Source organism: Echiichthys vipera (genome assembly GCF_963691815.1).
Source record: "Echiichthys vipera genome assembly, chromosome: 21".
NCBI classification, from domain to species: domain Eukaryota; kingdom Metazoa; phylum Chordata; class Actinopteri; order Perciformes; family Trachinidae; genus Echiichthys; species Echiichthys vipera.
In genome coordinates this window covers 10135554-10156074 of record NC_139846.1, presented here as the reverse complement: position 1 = coordinate 10156074, position 20521 = coordinate 10135554, and the positions used below count along the sequence as shown (strand labels likewise).

General features: G+C 40.3%; 3 protein-coding genes across 3 annotated transcripts; 2 read left to right on the top strand and 1 right to left on the bottom strand.

Moving 5' to 3' along the window:
- Positions 1-4268: 4268 nt before the first annotated feature.
- LOC310963161 (regulator of G-protein signaling 20-like) lies at positions 4269-9801 on the top strand (the record flags this gene model as incomplete). The annotated part of the gene is made up of 4 exons (XM_083935845.1): positions 4269-4429; positions 7501-7584; positions 7678-7912; positions 9613-9801. The coding sequence occupies exons 1-4, from the start codon at positions 4272-4274 to the stop codon at positions 9799-9801; spliced, it is 666 nt and encodes a 221-aa protein (XP_083791971.1). The 5' UTR covers positions 4269-4271.
- A 347-nt stretch (positions 9802-10148) lies between these two features.
- Positions 10149-15964, bottom strand: lypla1 (lysophospholipase 1). Its single transcript, XM_083935835.1, has 9 exons — positions 15680-15964; positions 15013-15044; positions 14853-14918; positions 14711-14758; positions 14552-14622; positions 14353-14426; positions 12568-12669; positions 12087-12263; positions 10149-11986 (listed from the first exon to the last, which is right to left on the bottom strand). The coding sequence occupies exons 1-9, from the start codon at positions 15746-15748 to the stop codon at positions 11927-11929; spliced, it is 699 nt and encodes a 232-aa protein (XP_083791961.1). The 5' UTR covers positions 15749-15964; the 3' UTR covers positions 10149-11926.
- Positions 15965-16647: 683 nt separating this feature from the next.
- mrpl15 (mitochondrial ribosomal protein L15) lies at positions 16648-20173 on the top strand. Its single transcript, XM_083936314.1, has 5 exons — positions 16648-16796; positions 16912-17069; positions 17893-18058; positions 19522-19645; positions 19744-20173. Exons 1-5 carry the CDS (start codon positions 16692-16694, stop codon positions 20082-20084), a joined length of 894 nt encoding a protein of 297 aa, XP_083792440.1. The 5' UTR covers positions 16648-16691; the 3' UTR covers positions 20085-20173.
- The last annotated feature ends 348 nt before the right edge of the window (positions 20174-20521 follow it).

The following is a 20521-nucleotide window of genomic DNA, read 5'->3' as shown; positions in this document are numbered from 1 at the left end:
AATCAATTATTCTAATTATCCAGGTTTCCTCACCTTCCAAAGCTTGTGTTGCCCTGTGGCAGCCTGCAAGCCCTTTCTGCCTCCCCTCTCACTCAGATATGCAACAGTGAGAAAGACAGAAACGGAGGAGAGAAAGGCATTTAATCAGCCAGTTGTTTTTGTTGTCATTTTTTTTTTTTAAAGAAAAAAGTCATTACAGAACGCTCTGTGGCTCTGAGATAAACTCTACAGTGTGTAACTTTATAGAACAAAAAAGAAAGAGAGAGACTTTTGAGCCTCAACTCATAAAAAAGATTTTTACTCACTGCCAATGCCCTTTAATGGATCGAGGTCCAGACTTGGAAAATGGAAAACATAATAACCAGAGTGAATGTGCACATTTTAGTTGTAAAGCACGTCCGCAGACAGCTGGGTGGCTGATTTACTGAATGTGTTTTTTCAAAGGCTGCATTTGTTTTGTACGAGGCATCAACCATATTGAATTTAGTGATAATACCAGTACAGTGAAGCGAGATTAGCTGACAGCATATAGGTGCTTACACCCGTGTGGAAAAATCCACGCTCGCTGCTTATATGTTCCAGCAATAGATCACAGTAACAGTCAACCCATCAGAGAGCAGGGTCCATTTAAGAAGCAATTCTTCTCAAAGATTACTGCAGCTACTATATGATTTATAGCGAGGCTCAGAGGGAGAGACTTCTGTATATTGAATTCATTTTATAGCTGTGTCACACATACAAAGTGGAATGGGATGGATACCCCTCCTCTGTTGCAATCACCATTTAGCATATTGCCGATGTCGTATTTGCAACTTCACCTGCAGTGAATAATCTCATTCCACAATATGCTGTGCACTAAAAATCAATTAGCAGAACATGTATTCAGTTTGATTAGTTTCCCTCCTACTATGGGTGCTGTGCAATGAGATATACAAATTCTGTTCTGGTGAAATTATCAAGGCTAGATGCTGTGTATAAAACTACGAACAAACAGCATCTTACATGTTTTACCATATTAATAGGTGTCAAAGTTAAATTTACTCTGCAGTGTATGGAGGCAGGAGGAGAGCACTGAGGCCACGCTCTTAGTATGTTTCTCAGAATTTTAGGGGTTTTAATGAACTGAGAAGGGAAAAGTGTCTGTTTCTGGCAATAAATGAGTGAAAGTACCAATACCAAAATGTATAAAATACTTGAATGTAAGTAGAAGTCCTGCATTCCCAGCAAATATAGAAGTACTAGTTCTGCAGAAAAATCCCCAGTGACTGATGCAGTACATGCTTATATTAGGCTTTATCCTTTTACTGGCTCCTTCAAAGGTTCATGGTATGATTAAAGGTCCCATGTTATGCTTATTTTCAGGATCATACTTGTATTTAGTGTTTCTACTTGAACATGTTCACATGCTTTAAAGTAAAAAAAAACAACATTATTTTTCTCATAGGGTCGTTCTGAATATCCCTGTATTCACCTTCTGTCTGAAACGCTCCGTTTTAGCGCCTGTCTCTTTAAGACCCAGTCTGCTCTCATTGGTCAGCGTTTCCAGGTACTTGTATCTGTGCTCTCGGCGTATCTGCGTCATCATTGCAGCCGGGGAATGACTGTAAGGGCACTATAGCGGCACTTTCTACCTACAGTATATATAGTAAAGTTGTAGTAAAGTTGTGACATCATAACTGTACAAAAGACCTGCCGGCTCATTTAGAGACAGAGTTTCTGAATACAGGCTGTGTGCATGTCTCTGTGGATTGAGTGGTTTGATACTTTGAGGCTTCTTTGGCAAACGACTAGACATCTGTAATGGTACAAAAGGCCCAAACTACACACTAGCCTGACTCTGCCAGATAGATTGATTCGCATTTGCTCAGCATATCCATCTGGGAACTCTTTTGGGAAGAGGTGGAGATACTGGTTGCTGATTGGATAAATCATCTGTTTATCACCAACATACGGGCCAAATCGACCAATCAATCGTATCACATGCCAACAGTGTTGAGGCAAAGCTCAGAAAGTAAACAACACGTGGGCAAAGGATATTTGCCATTTGTGTAACGCAAATTTACAGATAAAAGGCACAATTTCAGGCCTGGTCCATAATCAACAGAAGGATCCAAGAGAAAAAACTGTTAGCGAGTGGCTGGCTCAATAGCTGCGCTCATCTCATCCGTGGAAGCCTCCATGTTGTTAACACTGAACAGTCTCTTCTCGTTGGCTCACACTTCGAGCCGCCTCAAAACCAACACTGATTGGTTTGGTCGCTTGGGCAAACTTTTCCATATTTTCTCTGCTTCATGTTACCAGACTGATCTGAGAATAAAATACGATGGAGCTCGCAGGATCAGGACGGTCTCCCGAGGCTAACTACACACTGCATTTAGCCAAAAAGTTTGGGAACCACTGGTTAAATCTTCAACAACGCGTTGTATTCTATGAAGCTATAGTCAAAATACCATTCTTGAAAGTAACAAATAAATGTAGGCCAGTGAAATGTAAAATAGAAATACATAAGCGTACACTACAGTTACTTAAATACAATAATCTTCAGCATCTTGAAGTCGGTTGTGTGGCAGAGACAAGTGACTAACTGAATTATGGAACAAATATGAAATGAAACATCTTCAAATATGTGGAGTTTACTGAGGCATCAATATTTATACAACACTCACCCAATCAAGCTGTTCCTTCTCTTGACTTGTCCCAGCAAATTAACCGCTGCTGCCATCTGGTGGACGCAGCCGGTACTGCGCCTCCTGGGCGCACCAGTGGAGCTGAAGTTGCAGCTGTGGAAATTGGAGATTTCCAGATGTTTAATTGAATTATTCAGCGCATCGGCGTCCAGAACTTATTTCCATCGAAACAAATCCACCAGTTTCAAAATGATGGATCCCTAAACTGACAGCTGGACAATCGGGAGTGATTAATTTATCTTTCATTTTATATATTGTTTTTATTATTTTTATTTATTTTTATCATATTTATGAATGATCCCTGATGGGGTATAGTGAGGGCAGAAAAAAATGATTATATTACATGTCTTGCACTAGAATTTATCCCAGCAGCAGAACATTTATCGAAAGTACTTCTCCAGTCAGCAGTTAATAATGTAAAACCTGTATCGTGCAGTGTGGCAGCCGCAGTCTGTCCTGAAGAAGCCATTTCTGTAACAGACAGTACACACTGTGCTCTGGCCGTTGAGGCACGGGGCGCAGAGAAATCTTTTCACACTTGCAGGAAACGCATGCGCGCAGAGGAAACGCCACTGGTTTGTCTTAAGTCGAGTCAGACGGATGTGATTGAGCCAAAAATCACCTGTATTCTGGCATTCATGGTGACACAGTGAGTAGATATTTATATTTGACTTGTGAAATCATTATAATAAATGTGTTGTTGCGTGTTTATCGGGGTGGGGGTGGGGGGGGTGAATGTCAGGATCCAGGGAAGCTGAATCATCTTTTTATGGATATTCATGCAATCAGAAATACTAGCATTCATCTTCCATTCGTGCATATTGTGATGATCTGTAAAATGGTGATCGAACTAATGTATATATCTGCAGATGCGTGTCTGCCTTAAAGAAGAAACGCCGAATGATCAGTTAATCTGATCAAATAATGTCATTTTGTTTCCATAAATGGCTGCACACTGCTGGCTTTAGGGTGATTGCCTCGAATCGACCATCATGCATGTGTGTGTGTGTGTGTGTGTGTGTGTGTGTGCATCCTCCCGAGGATGCAGCCTGATGGATGCGATTGCTGCGGTCCAAGAGTAACGCCTTGTCTCTATCATTACTGCTCATCCCTCACAGACAGAGAGGAGAGGGGAGCTTGGTTGGTGCTCATAACAATTAATTTTATTTATTTTCAGCATGATCCAACAAACCGGTAGGACATTTAAGAGCTATTCGCATCGCGATTATCAGCACCTAAACGCACCATACGCCTGGTTTCTTGATGAAAAGATGTCGGTTATTGAGGTTTGCATTGCACAGAAGTTGACCCCGCGCGTCATGATCGCGTAGCAGTCGTGCATTCCGCAAGATACATTTCCCCCTATGCTGTTTAATTGAGCAGCTGCATCATTCCAGGATGGCAGTGATCTTGTTTCACTGCTTTATTAACCATGTTTAAGGAAGATCCAGGCCTCCTGTCAGATCTTTAATCTCTCCTGATGTTTATGTGAGTGATGCTTCAGCTTAATGCGGTATGATAATGTCCCCCAACTCTCACTGTGTCTGTCTCCATGTCTCCTCCTCCTCCTCCTCCTCGCAGTCCATGGGCTCAGAGCGGGTGGAGATGCGTAAGAGGCAGATGCAGGTTCATCAGGAAGCAGCTGTCAGTGTCCTCCAAGCGCGCCACAGAATGGGAAACACTCCCACCAACGCGTCAAACGCCTGCTGCTTCTGCTGGTGCTGCTGCTGTAGCTGCTCCTGGTAATGACACTCCACTGTGCTTCCCACACAGCAGGGCTGGAGATGGGAGATGTGCGGCGCAAGGCATTGAGGGGGGATAAGGACCCATTTACAGCATACTGTGGAGCCTTATAATATCTACTTTCCTCCACAGGTTTACAGTTTTGGCTGCTTTGCCTTCATTCATCCATCGCCCCTCCCTCCTTATCCTTCATTTGCTGACATTACCTAGTTCGAAACCTTTTTCCCCCTTTGTATTCACATCAGATTACACTGTTGCTGCACCGTACTGTAAGTCTGAGAAAGTGTAAACATTGTTTCAGGGAAATAAAACACAAAAGGCATTTAAGTCTGGAGAAGAGCTGAAACAATCAGTTCATTTATCCATTAGTCAATATGTACAGGGAATTACTAGACAACATAGCTGAATATGATTTTAAAATGATTAAATATGAATGTAAAATAAAGATCTGAGTTTCGGATTGTTGGTAGACATTGGTAGACTGATAATTGACAAACAGTACTTAGAACAGTAAAGTCAGTGTTACATAGATGGAGACTTTTCTATTTAATGTAGCATAGATTATAAAAACACAATAGTTTATGCCACTTCTCCGGCTACTTAAGACTGGATTAGAAATGTAACCGGTTACATGAACATGCAGGTTTTTAATCTTAAACATTGAAGATATCAGGTCATTTCCCATCTCTTCCTGCTTCACTGCTGATGGGAGTCTGTGTAACACAGTATGCATGATAATGTCAGTTGTACTCAGGCATAATCGATTTTCACTCCTTCCCTAATTATATTGATTTTAAGTCACTGCATTGATTCATTTGAGTTTTAATACCATGTTGGTTTTACCTGCATTAATCCATTGCATATGCATTAATACTGTTCATTCACACAACACTGTTACTGCTGATCTTCACTTCTGCGTTAGATTTCTAAGTGCATGTTTCTGGCCTTCAAAAATAAAATGTTAGCACTTTCATATGATGCAGTTCAAAGGCTGAGTTGTGTAAAAGTCTGCCTGTGTGGTGCATCCATGTACCAGCTAATTGCAAGAAGCTACCATATTCTTTTTTATTATTATTATTTGACATGAAATTTGATTTCTTGCAAGAATATTTGGCTCATCTATGCAACACGTTTGTGAATGCAATGCAGCAGATTTCAAGGGTGCAGAAAAAAAGCCCAGTGCATCTGAAAATCAGAGAAATTCTTGGCAGAAATGTGTTCTTCTTATGTTCTCGTTTTTAGGCCATTGATGTAACATGACACAGCAGCCAACTGTATCGAGTCGTAGTATGACGATTTCTCTCTTGGCCTCATTTAATAGTCGCAGGTCAATAGTGGAAATGACTTTGTTTTTGCCTCCATCCTCCCACCCATTCAGCACCACAGTTTTCGTCCTCATCCGAGAAAAACAAGAACACAGTGGTCCTGTGACCCACACTGAATCTCATTGGATGGAGGCCTCAGGGGTTTTAATCTGTTTTGGAATCATCAACCGTTAACTTGTGCTTGCTCTGAGGACAGCCAACCTGTTGTGTGCAGAACACGGCAGTGTTAATTCACTCCACTGGGGATGAGTAATACGTTTTGTCTTTACATCTGTATTAATTCCATCTGATTATCGTACGGCTACAAACAGCCACATTCCCAGATGGGACGGCTCAGGGTGGACTCTTACCTCAACCAATTAGTCTACAGCCAGCTGCTACATCAGGTGTGCGGAACATTTTAATTACGCACAGGCAATCCCCACAGGACGACAGTTGACACACTTTACTATTCATGCAGACGCTCCCAAAGATCCTCCTGAATCTACTGTAGGTGTTTTGTTATTCCAAATGTGGAGAAACCAACACAAAGTGCCTACAGTATGGTATAATGGGCCTACAGAGAAGCCATGAAAGAAAAGGGATACTGTTATACTTTAGGTGTGAGGCTGTTCTTCATGGTTTCTGTTCTCACCCCAACTCGGCACGTACAGACGCTTTTGTCAGGGTCCAAGTGTGACGCTCCACTGTGGTTGCTGTTATAAACACGACGAACGCTAACGTTGACTTTTCAAACCAAACTCATTGGTTATTTTTTGGCCACAAAACCATGTGGATAGGGTTGGAAAAAGGTGGGTGGTTTTAAAATAAGTTAGTTTAATATTCCTATCCGACTGTTAAGGTGTGACGTAACGCCTTTTCAAAATATGATTTCCGGGTCCAAGCTGGTCCAAGCCTCACACTTTACAACGCTACAGTGTTGTTTGAACAGATCTTTTTAAAAAAACAACGTAATTGACGTTAGAGGCGATCGTGATTGTTCACATGTTCGGCCCTTGTGTCTCTTATTTCAACGGAGCATTTGGACCCAGAAATCGTTTTTTGAAAGGGTGTTACGTCAGACTTAACAGCTGGATAGTGACTGGTCTATCCTCTGTTGTGAGCTGGTAACAAACCACAGAGTGGTGACACAACCGCTGTGGTTTTTCACTTCCAGTTAAAGGAATCGTTCGACATTCTGGGAAATAGACTTACTTGGTTTCTTGCCAAGTTCCCGGGGAAGCCAAGAAACAAATGACATATAACATGTTTAATCTGAGCTTTAGACGAGTCAGACTAGCTGTTTCCCTGTTTCCTGTCTATATGCTACGTGTAACTACAGTAACTGTGCCTGTAGCTTCATATTTAACACACAGATAAGAGTTTTATCGATCATCTTATCCAACTCTTGCCATGAAAATGAATATTTCCCAAAACCCGAAACAATTCCTTTAAGGCAAATTTTACAGCTACATTTAGCAGTCGTATTTTAGACAGTATTGTGAGTCGAACATCAGTGCAACAGTTTGGGTTTCCTGTTTGAATCTGGAAATTCGGTTCTTGATTGCAAAGTGAGATCCATTAAAACATATATTTTAGAGTTTGGTGCTGAAGAACTTTACTTCACTAAAGCTCATGTGGCTGAAAGGGAAAAAAATACCCAAACCTTGTGGGAAGCCTTTGAAGAATAGTGGAAGCTGCTTTCAATGCTCAGTTCCAGCATCAAAACTGGGAGAAAAGATATTTATGACCTCTTTTTCTTCCAGTTTGACTGTAAGGAGCGAGGACGAGACAATACAGAAGTCTTCTTTTGAGCGTAGAACTGAGGGAATCACTAATTGTGAAGAAAGGTAATGGCTAAACACTGCAACACTTCCCTGTGCCATTCCTGAAATAATGAAATAACAATGAAACAATACTTCCACTCTTCTTTTGTCTTTCAGCCCGAAGCCTACTCTGGATGAAGCTCGCTCTTGGACGATGTCGTTCGAAAAGGTAATGAAAAGTGCAGCTGGTCGCGGCTGCTTCAGGCAGTTCCTGCGTACGGAGTTCAGCGAAGAAAATATGATGTTTTGGCTCGCCTGCGAGGAGCTCAAAAAGGAGACCAACAAGACTGTGGTGGAGGAGAAAGTCCGTCAAATATACGAGGACTTCATCTCAATCCTTTCACCTAAAGAGGTGAGAAGCCGAGGCCAGAGTCCAGTGCCGAAATGATTAGAAAGTAATCCACTAATAGTCTAATTATAATTGATTTATTGTTTTAGGTTTCAGTTTCTCAAATGTGAGGACTTTCCTGTTTTTCGGTTTTATATCATTGTATGTTGAATATCTGTGGATATTTAACTTCTGGTCAAACAAAATAAGTCAAAGTAGGGTCGTGTATAGGCCAGAATCTGGTGATACGATACATATCATGAGACAGATGATCCAATATATTGCTATTTCTAAATCTAGTTTAAGGAAATCTGTAATGTAACACACAACAATATGAATACACTGTTACGTTGGAGTCGAAGAGTCAGGAGTTTAAATAACACAAATTTAACCACTGCCTGACACAAATCTTGGCATATAAATCACGAATTAAAAAATCAAGTGTTTTTTAAAAGTGATACAGTATCACAAAACCAAATATAATACTGTATTTACATTATCTCAGGCTTTGAGATATTTGTGATGGCTAATTTCAGGTTTTGATTGACAAACAATATTCACATTGAACATTGGTTGAATTAAATAATCATGTGATGCTGCAACTAATGCACTGTTGCCTCACAGCAAGAAAGTTCCAGGTTCGCATCCCGGCCTGGGCCTTTCTGTGTGGAGTTTGCATGTTCTCCCCGTGTCTACGTGGGTTTTCTCCGGGTTCTCCGGTTTCCTCCCACAGACAAAGACATGCACGTGTTAGGTTAATTGGTGTCTCTAAAAAATTGCCCGTAGGTGTGAATGGTTGGTCTCTGTCCGTCTCTATGTGCCCTGCGATAGACTGGCGTCCTGTCCAGGGTGGACCCCGCCTCACGCCCGATGTCAGCTGGGATCGGCTCCAGCCCCCCCGCGACCCCGACCCCGGGATAAGCGGTTGAAGATGAATGAATGAATGAATGTTCTCGATTCTCACTTCTACTACTCACTTCAATGTCAATTAGTTTTGTCAGAAATAAGTTTTAGTAAAAGTTTCACTTTTACCCGAGAACAGAGGAAATAATCTTCAAATTGCTAATAGTCCGACCAGTAGGCCAAAACCCTAAAATGTTCATTTAGAGGAACAGTTCTTATTTTCATTGTTGCTAAAACTTACATGAGAAGATTGATAGCACGCTCATCTGTGGGCTGTGTGTGAAACTAGAGCCAGGAGTCGATTAGCTTAGCATGAAGACTGGAAGCAGGCGGAAACAGCTAGCTAGCATCTCCAAAGCTGTAACGCCCTGTTCCACCAAAACTTGACGTTTAGATATTTTTGTTTGTGTAGAAAAACTATACAAACAAGATAAAGCTTGGTAATTTGTGGTAGGGGAGTATTTTTGATTTTGGAGAGAGCCCTTTGACTTAGTTTCCAGTCCTCAGGGTTAACTAAGCTAACAGTATGCTACTGGTTCTAGCTTAACAAACATGAGTGGCATTGGAAAGTGTAGTTCCCAAAATGTCAATGTGGGTGATTGCTTGATTGCATCTGCTGTTAAAACTTGCTTGTACTGTAAGCATCTCCGTAGGAAAAATGTCAGCATTTTTAAATAAGCTGCCTCGGAGGAGCCAGGCAAACATAGAGCGTCTTAACACCCTTTAATTGTCTGTCGATCAATTAACTAATCACGGTATCTCCGCGTTGTGTGTTTACATGTAATAAAACTTGAACCTTTTTTACCTGCTCATCTTGCCAGGTGAGTTTGGACTCTCGTGTTCGAGAGGTGATAAACCGCAACATGCTGGAGCCGACCTCTCACACCTTCGACGACGCTCAGCAGCAGATCTACACGCTGATGCAGAGAGACTCGTATCCCCGCTTCATAAACTCATCCGAGTACGCGGATCTGCTGAAGAGCATGGAGGAGCCTCCGTCTGAGCCATAGACTCTCTCCACTGCTTAGCTTTTTAAAATGGCGCATGCATCCTGCCCGAAGAAACATTGTGTTCCTGTTGGAAGTTCTGCTATTTAGAGAAAGACAGACAGGAAAATGAACACTACTTAAAACCGGTCTCAATCCAGTTGTTAACTGCTGTTTATTTATCCATGATTAGCTTACCAAAATACTTGGAGCATCAGATTCTTGTTGGAAAACATATCTATATTTTTATATATTCCCTAGCGCTTGACATTGCACTTTTCTACCTTGTTTAATGAGGGAAAGCATGTATCTGTGAGCACTGCATTTGTATTTAGGTATGTTGTGAGCCTTAATGCATATCCAGTTCTTGTAGAAACAAAAAGGTTTTATTTATCAGTAACTTAAGAAGAAGGAAAGTGCCTTGGAATAAGATCTTCTACACTAGCACCTTGGTCTAACATGGTGCGACAATGACTTCACATGTTGGTGCTTTCAGCTCTTCTCAAAGATCAAAGTTTTTACAACTCAACGAGCTGATACCCGGAAATAGATCTCGTCTGTGCGTTTAAATACTGTGATGTTAGTCATATTATATTTAATTTAAAACAACAAAACTGAATACATGACCATGAACACTGATATATTTGTGTATTTAGAAAGGAATTTGTGTGAAATAGCTATTTGAATTCTCACAAATTAAATAAAGCACAATCGTAATGTTTTTGCTGTTGTGTCGTCAACATATGGCACTGCACATTATTAGGAATGCGTATGTAGATTGCATATTATGCTGCTTCAAAAATAACACTTTTTTTCCCATGTGCTTTGTTTGGAAATTCTTAATGTTAAGATTTGTGTAACTAATGAAATATTCTACAGATTAGAGCTACAAAAAACAATTGTTGACATTAGAATTAACTGTTATTGACTTCGTTTAGTTTATATTGAAATACTGAGAAGAATCCATCACGTGTCACGAAAGCCAAGGTTCAAGTCTCAAAGTGTAATTCCGCGGGAAAATCATCCCAGGGTCTTTTTCGGCATTAACATACATCAAATAAGCCATCGACACAGTTTTTTTTTCACGTGGTAACTATTAACGGAGACATCTTAGAGAGTCGCTAACAGCTGGATGTGGCTAACACTGATTAGCGCAATCTATTACGTTGAAGGCATTCAAACGTCTTTTTTAACCACTAATACTGCTCAAAAGAACACCAAGCCTCTACAGTAGCATGAGAAGAGTCCTTACACATAGATGAGGCATCAACAACGTAGTTAGTGAACCCGGAGTTTATTAAAAGAGTGTTTTTGAAGACTTATCTACTGGCCCCTGTACCAGCTCCTCTCATAGTTAAGTCCATTCAAGTTGATCACCAAAGTCAATCCAAAAGGAAGGAACCCATTGGTGCTTTGTTTTATGTGTAGGGACTCTGATCATGCTGCTGCAGAGGTTTGCTGTTATTTTGAGCAGTATTAGTGGTTAAAAAATACTTTTTACAGTCCTGCCCTGAGCTAATTGGTTTTAACCACGTCCTTCTGTTAGCGACTCTCCTGGATTTGTCGTTACAGGAAGAAAACTGTCTCATTGGCTTATTTAATGTATGTAAGTCCCGAAAAAGACCAATGGATGATTTAGCGCCGTAATCGCACTTTAAGTTGTTGCTGTTTTGTCCGAAAGCAGGTCCAAACGCCCCAAATACTCTATTTACACTATTTTAAAAGAGAAAAAGAGATGTAACGCCTAGTAACTTGTTTCTGCACTTTGACAGACAGGCTCCATTAATAAAAAGAGCATTTAACACCATTTATTGTGAGATGGTCGGTATTAAACCCTAAGTATACCAATATAGCCCTAGTTATTCCAATACATACGGTTCCTGCAGGAAATGGCTTGTCTCAATAGCTTTACAATCAAGCAACTAATGTTACTCTAACACTGAGGGTTGTGTGCAGCTCCAGGTTCAGGATACAGCATTGTTTATTGTTATGCCTCTCCCGGGTTAACAAAGAGCCCCCAGTCCTGTCCGGCTCTATGAGTAGCAGCGTGTTTTTTATTGTCAAGTAAGTTATTGGTTCCTGGAGTCCACGGAGTCGAGCCCAAAAGGACTCTGATGGTGCTGTGCAGGTGTGCAGCTCCTCCTGAAGTTCATTCGTCACTGATGGGAGGAAGCTGCTTCTCTATGAACCGTTTGACATCCACCATTTCCTGCACACATAAAGAATTTAAAAAAACAAAATGTACAAATACTACAAATACGGAACACAAGCAGAGCTCCAGAGGCAAATACGACTTTCCCCACACTGACCTCTGGACAGGCGCTGTGAGGTAAACCCCGGTACGTCTTGAAGGTGACGTTGGCTGGATTGATGAGGCTTTTCATCTTCTCTGCTGTCTGGCTGCCAAACATAAAGGGAACCAGGGGATCTGCACTCCCGTGGCATTGTAGGACATGCATGTCCTTGTTAGCACTGTTAGCAGACGCCTGAGAATAGAGATTAGGATTAACTTAATACCCGTTTATGACAGATTATCAGCCGGCTATGAGATACTCCTATATTGTAATATAATGCACTATAGTGCACGATAAAATGAACACTGGGGAAATGTAACTTTTTTTGCAGCAATTAAAAGATGTGTGGAACTACATTGAATTTCATCTAACAAAGTAGATGAATTTGAACTTCCAGGTGAACGGTTTCTTTAAGATTCTGTTTGAGTTTCTACTAAAACACAGAAGAATTTGCATCAGAGACTGAAAATCTAAATGTAATTAAATATTTGTCAACCTGAGGGAAGGAGTTGCGCAGAGGGAGCCAGCAGCTCAGAGCGACCACTCCCGCCAGCTTCTGCTGAGTTGTCAAAGCCGTGTAGAGAGACAATGCTCCGCCCTGGGGAATAAAAACATCACAACGCTTTTGGTATAAGACTCCCTGTCACATATATCTTGTGCCTGTTATTAACAGGTCTTTCAGAACACCTGGCTGTGACACATACCTTAAACCCCTTAATGTTGTGTTTAATTCTCCATATAGATTTGCGTTGATGTGTCCATGTAGAACTCATTACTGTTTCCTGTATGAATCACTTAAAGCAGGGGTGTCAAACTGATCCAAGGGCCGTGTGGCTGCAGGTTTTCATTCCAACCAAGCAAGAACAAACCTTATAGACTTATTCAATCACCTGAATTGTCTTCACACAGTTGATTTGTTGGACCAGGTGTGTTTTTGATTGGTTGGAATGAAAACTTGCAGCCACACGGCCATTTACTGGATTAGTTTGACACCCATGACTTAAAGGCTCAGTAGGCAGCTTACTTTTAGCATTATTAGGTAAAAACTTCCATAATAACCTTGGGGATAATGTAAATGAAGTGATGTGAGAGAAGATCAGACCTCTGCATCTCTCCTAGGCTCTGTTTTCAGCGTGCAAACCATGTAAACCGCCTGGTCACAGCAGCTACCGATAACGCATTGTCAGAAGTTGCTAATGCGTTAGCCTCCTGCTAACCGTAGCCAAAGGCATACAGCTGCTGCTAATACAAGATCAGGTTTATGTTACTACGTTAGAGTCCTGAATCAGACTATTCCACTTCAAACCCCTTCACAGACCTACAAGTTTTCCAAGAGTGACAGGAAATTCCCTTTTATAATTTTAACAACCGCAGTCATGATTGGGACGATTGAAATGAGTGACGTGTAAGCAGACTGATACAGGTGAACACATGAGTAAAGTTAGTTCTCCATTTCAGTCACTGCGGACGTCTAATGAGCTCATTCAGTACTGTTCAGTGTTGCCTAAATATAAGTACCATTTACTCATCTGTGACTCAGACATTATGGAGGACACCATAAGAAAAAGAAGCTTTGGCAAGTTGGCGATTGCCTCAGGCAGGTACCCAACCTGTTCATGCTTTTAATAATTTACGAGGTAAATTACCCCAACTGTTCTTTATGCTGATGTAATTTGTTTAATTGGTTTATTTTGTGTGTTTTCACAGTTGAGGGCTAGTGGGGTTTGGGAGAGGGTGAGCAACCTGTCCATGTCTCTGTACCTGTTGTTTATGCTTGTCATGTCTTGCTGTTTTTGTTTGTATGCATGTGATTTAGACCTTTGTCTTTTTGTCTATGGAACCCCCTCAAAAATGAAATGCTGCAGCTCAAGGGGCTAACCTTACAATAAATTTAGACAAATCGATCTCTCCACGAAAAAGCAAATTTCCAAAGATTTGTAAAATGCCTCTTCTTGCCAAATCTTGTAATTCTACTCAGTAGACTATTTATGATGTATGTGCCAGGCTTTACTTTAAATAGCTTAAGAAAAATGAAAGAGACTGCAGTTTGGCTCCTAAGTGAGAGGGGTCCTTCTTTCCCTCGACTGCCTGCAACACAACTGTTTTGGAGCATTTAATAAACTGTGCAGGTCCTGTTTTTCAAATGTATGCATTTATATTTTAAGACTGCCTTTTGAGCAGTGCACTTTGATTATTCAAATACATCAAGCACATGAGCGGTGAATCACACCATGAAAAGCAGTGTTATGTAACGCATCATCTGCGCACATCCCAAACTTACCTGTGAAAATCCACCCAGGATAATTCGGTGTGAAGGTATTCCGTTCTTCACTTCTTGGTCTATCAAGGCTTTAACTGTGGATAAATAAAGACAACACTTGAAATCAAATCGGACCCGCACATAAACAAGCTCTTTGTGCGACTCAAAGTAGAAAGAAGCACTTTTCTAACATGAGCTAAAATGAAATTTAAAGACGTACTGTTCTCTGATGCTCTTTTAATACCAGCCTCGTCTTCATTTGCATCCGGGCTCAACCCATAGATATCAAACCTATACATGAGAAAGAACGTGTGAGGTCTGTTGTGTCTGTGACCAACACACTGTTTAATCAAATATGTATGAATATGATGACTCTTACCAGGAAGGCATTGACATTCTCATGTTCAAAGAAACAGGCATGGTGGGACTGTAATCAATAAAGAAACATAAGACATTCAAGATTATATAAGGGCTTGACGTAAGGAGCTTTCAGACTTTTTAAAGCTCCTGTGAATACTTACGCATGTGGACAGATGTATTTCACATGTGGTATCCTGATGCCTGCGAAAGCTTCTGCCCAGCCGTGTCTGTTATTTTGGACACATTTAAACCAGTTTAGATACTGTTTGGCTCCATGAGAGACATGCAATGATAATTGAGCACAATAATATCTTCACATACCCTGTATCACCAAGACCATGCAGAAATATCACCTGCAAAAATAAAACAAAACAGGTATGTATTTAAGCTAATAAGTGATTTGGCGGCCGTTTTTTTAGGTTGATTTGATTATGTGAATGTTGTAAAAAGAAAGCAGCAAATGATAATATAACACAACTAGCAAGCATAGATCTTTTTTTGACATGTCTGAAAAGGAGTGGGAAGAAGTATACACTCATTTAAAGAGCAACTTGCAGGTTAGAGACCACTGTTGATCAATGTTTAGGAAAACTATGTAGAAACTATAATTATGCATAAATAGACATAACGACATCTGGGGTCGTTTCTGTTGCTTCCTCTGTCATACATTTATTATATATTTTATTATCATTGTTATTATTATTATTTTCCAAACTCAACCCCATTTTTTTAACTTTACTTAACAAGTATCTTACAGTATCCAATGTATTTGTCATATACTATCAAATATAGATTATAATTTCTTGCATATTTAGATAATTTAATCAAAACGTTTAAAACTTAGCAAATAGATACGCCTGAAATTATAATACATATTTGATAGGAACATATGAGAAATAAATATGTAGCGGGTGGTTGTTTGAACCCACGGGTTACTGTGGTGTACTGTGGTGTAACTTCAGCCACTGCTGTAGTGTTGGTAACTCACCGCTGCAGTCGCTTTCCGGGCAGCAGGCACAATGGCAGGTAAAGGCGCTGACATGCTGTTGCCGCACATACAGCGCTGAGGCAGCTGATACGGAGGAACAAGTTAGCTACTGTTAGCGATGTTTGTCCGACTCTGGCTGTCAAATGCCAAACAGCTTAAGGACAAATGTCGACCGAAGATGGAGGTCAATGTAACCGCCGCCTCGTATTCCCACTTGTGGTCGTGAATTTCTTTTCAGAAGTTGAATTTTGTTGAAAATAATACACCACCCGAATCACACCACTCGCCACCTGCATTGACAAGCTTTGAAGGTCCCGCCTCCTCTGATACGCTATTGGCTGTCACCTGAGGCTCGTTACAGATGCAAAGCACTGATTGGTTTGGTGAAATGTCAATAAACGCTGGTTAAATCCACTGTATTAAAAACATTAAATCACATAAAATCGACAAGTAAACTATATAAAATCTACACCTCCGAAATATAGGCAATGACGGTATATAACAATGCAGTAATTATATTACAAAATATATATTGTATATATTCCAACACGTAGCATATTGTGTCGTGCCTTTGACATATTTTAGGGTTCAAAATTATGTTTAACGATTAAAAATAATGATTATATTTAAATTACATAAACTCAGAAATATAGACAGTGACATTATATAACAAAACAAGAACTATATAACGAAATACATATTAAATATATTTTATTTAGACCAGATTTAGACATGCAGCATAGTGTTGACCTTTGACAGATTTTAGGATTAGAATGTTTTCATTATTTTTTCTTTAAAAAAATACGAATTAAATGAACTTTTCTACTTTTATGATACTAATATGTAATATTTATTAATGATATTCACTAAAAAGGCTTCTCAACGGTTTGTTTTAACGGTCGTGCCTTTTATTTTGAAACCCCGAGCCAACATTCTGATGTACTTCCGCTGACCTCGCACACGTGACGTATATGTCCTTGGTTTGGCAATCTGACATGTGAACAACAGAATCATGTCTTTCCCCAAAAAACCCGGCGGTAAAGCGTTAGATATTCTGCAAAGTCTGCCACGGATAACTTTAGCAAACTTGCGGCCTGAACCCGGAGCCAGAAAGCCGGTAAGTTATCTATTAAATCTATATTTTGCAACTCACTCACTAGCTAACCTAGCTAGTTAGCCTGCTATGCTGCTAGTGGAGACGAACGCTAACCTCTAATTTTCTTTAATATCAGGGGAAACGTCGGGGCAGGGGGCAGCATGGTGGCAACAGGAGCGGCCGAGGACATAAAGGACAGCGGCAGAGGGGGAACCGGCCTCGGCTGGGGTTTGAAGGGGGTCAGACTCCCTTTTATCTCGCAATACCAAAATATGGCTACAATGAAGGACACAGGTAAAAGCTCGTCACTCTGCTCTCCACCTAATGAAACTAACCTGTTACATAAACTATTAATACGCATGCTGTTGCTATAACTTCTTCTTCTTCTCATTATTATTATTATTATTATTATTATGAATATATTAATAAGAAGTTCACTGACACCTTTCTGTTGCACACTATTTATTTTTCTGCTGTTCTTGTCTTGTTTTGTTGATTTCCCTTTTCTGTAACTTGTTTTGTCCTATTTTTCTTTTTCTTACACCGAGGTGAAGAACAAATCTTAGTTGTACATCCTGTCTAATGACAATAAAGATCATTCCATTCCTAAACAAAAGGTTCATACATTTAAAGTTGTCACTGCGAGTAGAAAATATGCTTTCTGATTCTGTCCCGCTACGCTTATGCAAAATAGCATTCAAAACTATAGGAATTTCTTTAAGATCATTAAAAAGAAAACTGCAAGTTTAGAGACCCTGGCCTTTTACTTTATAGTGGGTTCCAGTCACCTTTGGGTATTTGTCACAGTATCTGGTGCAGGGCTCAACACTAACTTCGGGCATCAGCTGTTGGTTGCTGAAACTGAAAATATGGTTGCCACTTTAGTCACCTTTATATTTTGAGGAATACGTCACCTTTATAATAAAGTGAAATGTGACATACAAGACACAGTGACCGAACAAAAATATTTTTCTTTTAATGCAAGTGAATGCACCAATGCGTGTGCTGAAAATAAAAGCAAGGTTTGAAAATGGGTGTGATCCAGAGCAAGGGCTCCAGAAGTGATGATGATATGATTTTAACCAATTAACAACGATGTTTGTGTTCTCTTCCTTAGTCGCCGTCCACAGTACCACCCTCTTTCACTGAAACGACTGCAGTACCTGATTGATCTGGGACGAGTGGACCCCACCCAGCCCATAGACCTGACCCAGCTAGTCAATGCCAGGGGAGTGACAGTCCAGCCTCTGAAGCGGGACTATGGAGTCCAGCTCGTTGATGAGGTAATTTGCAAATTGATCATGGATTTTTTCACACTGAGTATTGAACGTTGATATGGAAAGTTGTTCTCTCCTCTCCTCCAATGGTTTAAAAACACTTGACCATTACTGCCTTGTCTTTTTAAGTGGTAGTGTCAATACAAAGAAGATTAGCATAAAATATGGTTTAAATGTGGGCTAAATAGGGAGAATTTTTCATTTGTATGCCTCCGTGCTGGCGACAGCATTATGTTTTCAGGTTGTATGTCCCTCCCATTCTTGTGTGTGCGACATCTAAGTAATCCCTGAAGGGGTTTTCTCAAATTTGGCACAGATAAACTGAACTGTGGAGGTCAAAGGTCAATGTCACTGGGACCTCATAAAGCAAGTTATTGGACATAACTCCAGAATGCCTAAACTAATTATGTCAACATTTCTCAAAAATATTTAATAGGATAAAATGATGAAGTGATGGTCAACTTCACTGTGACTTCATAATAACCTCTTTCCATTCTTCAACAATATAACTGGTCACACTTATCTTGAAACTGTGGGGTTTGATCTGATCTCCTGTGCTGCTGGGTTGAAGATGTGCATGTGAAGCATTCACGCTTCACCAGCAAATACACTTAATACATTTTTCTTAAATTCATTCACAGTCTCCACTACATAGGTAATGTAAGTCTGGACAGTTTGGATGTAGCTTGACTGGTTTGCGGAGGCATACAACCACAAGGTGGTAAATCTAGTTTACTGGAGGCTTTATATTTCCCTCCAAATCCTAGGGGAACTAATGATTCCTCCTGACCATAACAAGTAGACATGTTAGATGGGTTGTTTGTTGTTAAAGTTCATGTTTTATGTTAGAGTCTCGGAAATGAACAGCTCAAAGAAAAAAAACACCTACCACTACCATACCAAGTGTAGATGCAGTAAATGAAGTGTGTGGCACTATTTTTACAAACATGCAGTATTTTCTATTTATCCCCAGCATAGTTCATTATCTTAAATTAACTTATTTAAGTTAACTTAAGTTTATTCTGTTGCTGCTGTGACAAAAAAACGTCCCTGTCTGCGGGACATTAAAGGTTTTCTGATTCTGATTCTATATGAAGCTACAAAGAAAAGATCCAATGCTGATAGATTATAGATGTGTGGAGAGAAAGTACAACTTGGTTTCAGTGCAGACACTGGGGTTCAGTGTTCATTGCTCATTGAGTCATCTTATTACAGTTTAGACATACACACGTTGTAATGTAAGGCCTAAAAGTTTGAATTGACTGAATAATGGAACCAGGTATTCAGGCTGCAGACCAGTAGGTCACCCTGAGGCTCTTGGATCATCTTGTGCCAGTAGGTGGCACCACATAACAGTGTTTTCACTGTCACAGATTAAGATGTCAGTTTTTGACCTGTTTTTTTTATTTATTTATTTTTGACGTGCTCTGCAAAAAGTTTTCACCTTTAACATGCTTTCTGTGTTCCAGGGGGCTGACATTTTTGCTGCTAAAATCAACATTGAGGTTCAGAGAGCGTCTGAAGGAGCAATAGCTGCTATTGAGAGGAACGGAGGGGTTATCACTACTGGTTTCTATGACCCCATAAGTCTTGGTAACTAATGATCAGTCGTATGCACTCACCCCCAATATTACATTCATCTTGTGCATTTGAGATAATAAACCTGAACATATCTTCTCTATTTTTTGCAGGGATTGTCATCAAACCCATCCCGTTCTTCTTACGTGGACAGCCCATTCCAAAGCGAATGTTACCGGGGGAGGATATGGTCCCATATTACACAGATGCTGTAAACCGAGGTTACTTGGCAGACCCAGAGAAAATCCATCAGGCCCGGCTAGCCCTAGCACAGAAGTATGGATATATTTTGCCAGACATTTCAAAGGATGAACTGTATCACATGCTCGCCATGAGGAAGGATGTTCGACAGATCTTCTTTGGCCTCGCTCCAGGCTGGGTCGTTAACATGCCGGAGAAGAAGATTCTGAAACCGACCGATGAGAAACTTCTGAAATATTACAGCTCAGCTTAAGTGTGACAAGACATGGAAAAATACGTCCTTATGTACAGTAAATCAGAAAACTCCTGAGTTTGGATGTTGAAAACATAAGAAAAACACATGGAGATGTTTCCATTTCATAATAAAAATGTGTAAAAACTTTATGAACAGAATATTGTCATTAAATCTTAAACTGTATTTTTAAAGCTATTGATGTAGCCATGCTATTAGTAAGAAGACATTTACCTGCTCCACACTCACGAGTATTTTCTTTGTATTTGAGTGTCTGACGTCCATTTGTAGCACAACTGGCTCGTGCGGCATGATGGAAGAACGTGAACTGTAACAGGTGAGGGGGAAACAAGGAAAATAAGATAACTCAAAGAATGAAAACAGGAAACAGATGCCTGGTGATGTGTGTTACTTGTGAAATGGGTTTGAGAAGGGGAGTTTGAAATTAGTCATAGGCA